The sequence below is a fragment of the Leuciscus leuciscus genome, assembly GCF_965113295.1.
Source record: "Leuciscus leuciscus genome assembly, chromosome: 6".
NCBI classification, from domain to species: Eukaryota; Metazoa; Chordata; class Actinopteri; order Cypriniformes; family Leuciscidae; genus Leuciscus; species Leuciscus leuciscus.
The window spans coordinates 4,981,636-4,985,972 of NC_138730.1; the positions used below are offsets into that span (position 1 = coordinate 4,981,636).

At 44.8% G+C, this 4,337-nt stretch overlaps 1 protein-coding gene across 1 annotated transcript; it reads right to left on the reverse strand.

Moving 5' to 3' along the window:
• Positions 1 to 267: 267 nt before the first annotated feature.
• On the reverse strand, positions 268 to 3,096 carry LOC309500478 (uncharacterized protein; the record flags this gene model as incomplete). The annotated part of the gene is made up of 2 exons (XM_082172090.1): positions 268 to 989; positions 1,188 to 3,096. The coding sequence occupies one exon, from the start codon at positions 3,094 to 3,096 to the stop codon at positions 2,110 to 2,112; it is 987 nt and encodes a 328-aa protein (XP_082028216.1). The 3' UTR covers positions 268 to 989; positions 1,188 to 2,109.
• Between the last annotated feature and the right edge of the window lie 1,241 nt (positions 3,097 to 4,337).

Genomic DNA, 4,337 nt, shown 5'->3' on the forward strand with positions numbered 1-4,337 from the left:
ATTTAGCAGACGCTTTTGTCCAAAGTGACTTACAAATTGGGACTAAATTAAGCAAGTCATCGTGAAGAGGCAAAAAACAACGCAAGAAGTGCTCAAAATACGAAGTTCAGGCATTATTCAGAGTAGCATAAGCCCGATAAGCGAGAATTTACAGAAATATATATATATATATATATATATTTTTTTTTTTTATGAGGTTAAGTGCTCACGAAAGAGAAGAGTTTTCAGCTCTTTTTTGAATGTTGTCATGGATTCTGCATTCCGAATGCCGGTGGGGAGATCATTCCACCAGCATGGAACTGTGAATGAGAATGTTCTGGAAAGTGATTTTTTGGCTCTCTGTGATGGGACCACGAGACGTCGCTCGTTGACCAACCGAAGGCTTCTGGTAGGGATGTAGACTTGTAGGAGTGAGTGAAAGTAGGAGGGAGCTGAGCCTGTGACAGATCTGTAAGCAAGCGTCAGTGCCTTGAACTTGATGCGAGCAGAGAGAGGTAGCCAGTGCAGTGAGATGAACAAAGGAGTGACGTGGGCCCTCTTGGGCTCGTTGAAGACAAGACGAGCTGCAGCGTTCTGAATCATTTGTAGAGGTTTAGTTGCACATGATGGAAGTCCAGCCAGAAGAGCATTGCAGTAGTCAAGCCTAGTAATGACCAGGGCCTGGACGAGAAGTTGTGTTGCATGCTCAGTTAGGAAAGGCCTGATCTTCCTGATGTTGTGCAGTGCAAACCTGCATGATCGAGCTGTCTTTGAAATGTGATCTGTGAAGGTCAGCTGGTCATCAACTGTTACTCCAAGATTTCTGACCGACCTTGATGGGGTGATTGATGATGAGTCTAGCTGGATAGTGAAGTCGTGTTGCAGAGACGGATTGGCAGGGAGGACGAGAAGCTCAGTCTTTGCCAGGTTGAGCTGCAGGTGATGTTCCTTCATCCATGTCGAGATGTCCGCCAGACAGCTTGAGATCCGTGCAGCTACTGTGGGATCATCTGGTTGAAATGAGAGGAAGAGCTGTGTGTCATCAGCATAGCAGTGGTAGGAGAAACCATGTGCCTGTATGATGTGTCCCAGTGATGTGGTGTAGATGGAGAAGAGGAGGGGACCAAGAACTGAACCCTGAGGAACCCCTGTGGTCAGATGATGTGCTCTGGATGCCTCGTCTCTCCATGCGACCCTGAAGGACCTACCTGTGAGATAGGACTCAAACCAGTGGAGGGAGGTTCCTGTGATGCCCAGTGCTGAGAGGCTGGACATAAGGATCTGATGATTCACAGTGTCGAAGGCAGCAGACAGATCCAGAAGAATGAGAACTGAGGATTTGGAAGCAGCTTTTGCGATCCGTAGGGCTTCTGTGACCGACAGTAATGCAGTCTCAGTTGAGTGTCCTTTCTTGAAGCCGGATTGGTTGGCGTCCAGCTGGTTGTTCAGAGACAAGAATGATGTTACTTGGTTGAAAACAGCTCTTTCAAGTGTTTTTGCAATGAATGGTAGGAGAGAGATAGGTCTGTAATTGTCTACAAATTATGTGTTTAGTGTTGGTTTTTTAAGCAGTGGGGTTACCCGAGCCTGCTTGAATGCAGTAGGGAAAGTGCCAGTATGGAGGGATGAGTTGATGATGTGTGTGAGTGCTGGTAGAAGTGTGGGAGAGGTGGCTTGTAAAAGGTGTGAGGGGATAGGGTCTAGAGGGCAGGTGGTAGGATGACTGGACATAATAAGTTTAGATACTTCTTCCTTGGTTAGCGGAGAGAAGGAGGAGAGAAGGTTATTGGCTGTGGGAGAGGTTGGTCTGGGTTCCTGTGTGTGTGGAGCTGAGAACTGACTGCTGATAGTTGTTGTTTTGTTGGTGAAGAAGTTAGCAAAATCGTCAGCAGTTAAAGAGAAGGTTGGTGGTGGTGGGGGTGGACAGAGGAGAGAGTTGAATGTCTTGAAGAGTGATCGTGAGTTAGAGGCGCTTTTGATCTTGTTGTGGAAGTGGGAAGATTTTGCAGCATGAACATCAACAGAAAATGAAGAGAGGAGAGATTGATACATACTTAGGTCAGATGTGTCTTTTGATTTGCGCCATTTCCTCTCTGCTGCCCTGAGTTTGGTCCGATGTTCACGAAGAACCTAAGATAACCAGGGATTAGAGGGAGTAGCACGTGCAGGCCTGGAGGAGAGAGGGCAGATTTTGTCTAGAGAAGAGGTTAGAGTGGAGAATAAGGTATCCGTTGCGGTATTCACATCCAGAGATGAGAATTGTGAGGGTGAGGGAAGAGAAGATGACACGGCAGAGGAAAGATTGGCGGGAGAAAGTGAGCGCAGGTTTCGTCTGAAAGTGACTGGTGGGAGGATTGGTGGTGCAGGGGTAGAGAGTTGTAGACTGAAAGTTATGAGGAAATGATCTGAAACATGGAGAGGTGTCACCAAAATGTTATCTGTGATACAGTTGCTTGTGTAAACCAGGTCCAGTTGGTTGCCTGATTTGTGAGTACCTGTGGTGATGAGCCGTTTGAGATCGAAAGAGGCTAGGAGAGAAATGAAGTCTGTTGCATGTGGCTTTTCAAGATGAATGTTGAAGTCACCAAAGACTACAAGTGGGGTGCCGTCCTCAGGAAAAGAGGACAGCAGCACATCCAGCTCCTCTACGAAGTTACCCAGCTGACCTGGGGGGCAATAAATGACTACAAAATTGATCTTAATGGGAGTTGTAAGTGTAATAGCATGATATTCAAATGAGTTATTGTTGCATAGAGAAGAGAGCGCTGAGTATTTCCAGTTGTTAGAAATGAGAAACCCTGTACCCCCACCCCTCCCAGACTGGCGAGGGGAGTGAGAGAAAGAGAAATTGCTAGAGAGAGCAGCGGGGGTTGCTGAGTCTTCTGGACGAATCCAGGTCTCAGTCAAGCCCAAGATACTAAGAGTAGAATGAGATGCAAAGGCTGGGATAAAGTCAGCTTTATTGACTGCTGACTGACAATTCCATAGACCCACGGAAAGAGACAGAGGTGTGTGAGAGGATGAGACAATGGGACGCAGATTAGCAGTATTGCGCTGCCTTTTGTGAATGATGAAAGGGCGTTGCCGAGAGATAACAGGAATGTATTGAAAGCACATGTTGAATAAGGAGGAAAAGGATAAAAGTGGGAGGGGAAAGGGAGAAAAAGATACTTAAGTGCCTTCGGTGTCCTTGCTCGGTGGAGTCGCGCAGGTAGAGTCGATGGTCTTTACCCGAGTCGGTCTTCACACGAGGAGGCTGAACACGAGAGCTGAACGCTTCCGCTGACGCTTCCGCGACAGCGTGCGGGCTACAGAAATATAGTGCTGTCACTGCCTGAGTGAGGACAGCTGTGTCGCCGAGCAATTAAAGCAATAAAGCGAAAAAGTCCCGAATCGAAAGTGCTAAAAGCCAGTACTTAAGTGCAATTAAACAGCAATAATAATAATAACAATTTCCACTCGCGGCTGTTAGTTAGAGTGTTAACGCGTCTAGATAAAATACAGATTTGTGAGAAGGTAAAAATGAAAAATAAGCAGAGAATCGAACATACACTTACCTTGAGTCAAATACAATGCTGAATTACAGCAGAACTGGTGTATTTCGAAAAAACCACTTGCGCGCTCTTGCCGCGTTCACTAAATGACTGCTGTCCCCGAAGATCACAGGCATCCAGTATGGTTTTCCGGCCTTGACCCTTACGCACAGAGATTGTTCCAGATTCTCTGAATCTTTGGATGATATTATGCACTGTAGATGATGATAACTTCAAACTCTTTGCAATTTTTCTCTGAGAAACTCCTTTCTGATATTGCTCCACTATTTTTCGCCGCAGTATTGGGGGAATTGGTGATCCTCTGCCCATCTTGACTTCTGAGAGACACTGCCACTCTGAGAGGCTCTTTTTATACCCAATTATGTTGCCAATTGACCTAATAAGTTGCAAATTGGTCCTCCAACTGTTCCTTATATGTACATTTAACTTTTCCGGCCTCTTATTGCTACCTGTCCCAACTTTTTTGGAATGTGTAGCTCTCATGAAATCCAAAATGAGCCAATATTTGGCATGACATTTCAAAATGTCTCACTTTCAACATTTGATATGTTATCTATATTCTATTGTGAATAAAATATAAGTTTATGAGATTTGTAAATTATTACATTCCTTTTTTATTCACAATTTGTACAGTGTCCCTACTTTTTTGGAATCGGGTTTGTATATATAAATATATATATATATATATATATATACACTCACCTAAAGGATTATTAGGAACACCTGTTCAATTTCTCATTAATGCAATTATCTAATCAACCAATCACATGGCAGTTGCTTCAATGCATTTAGGGGTGTGGTCCT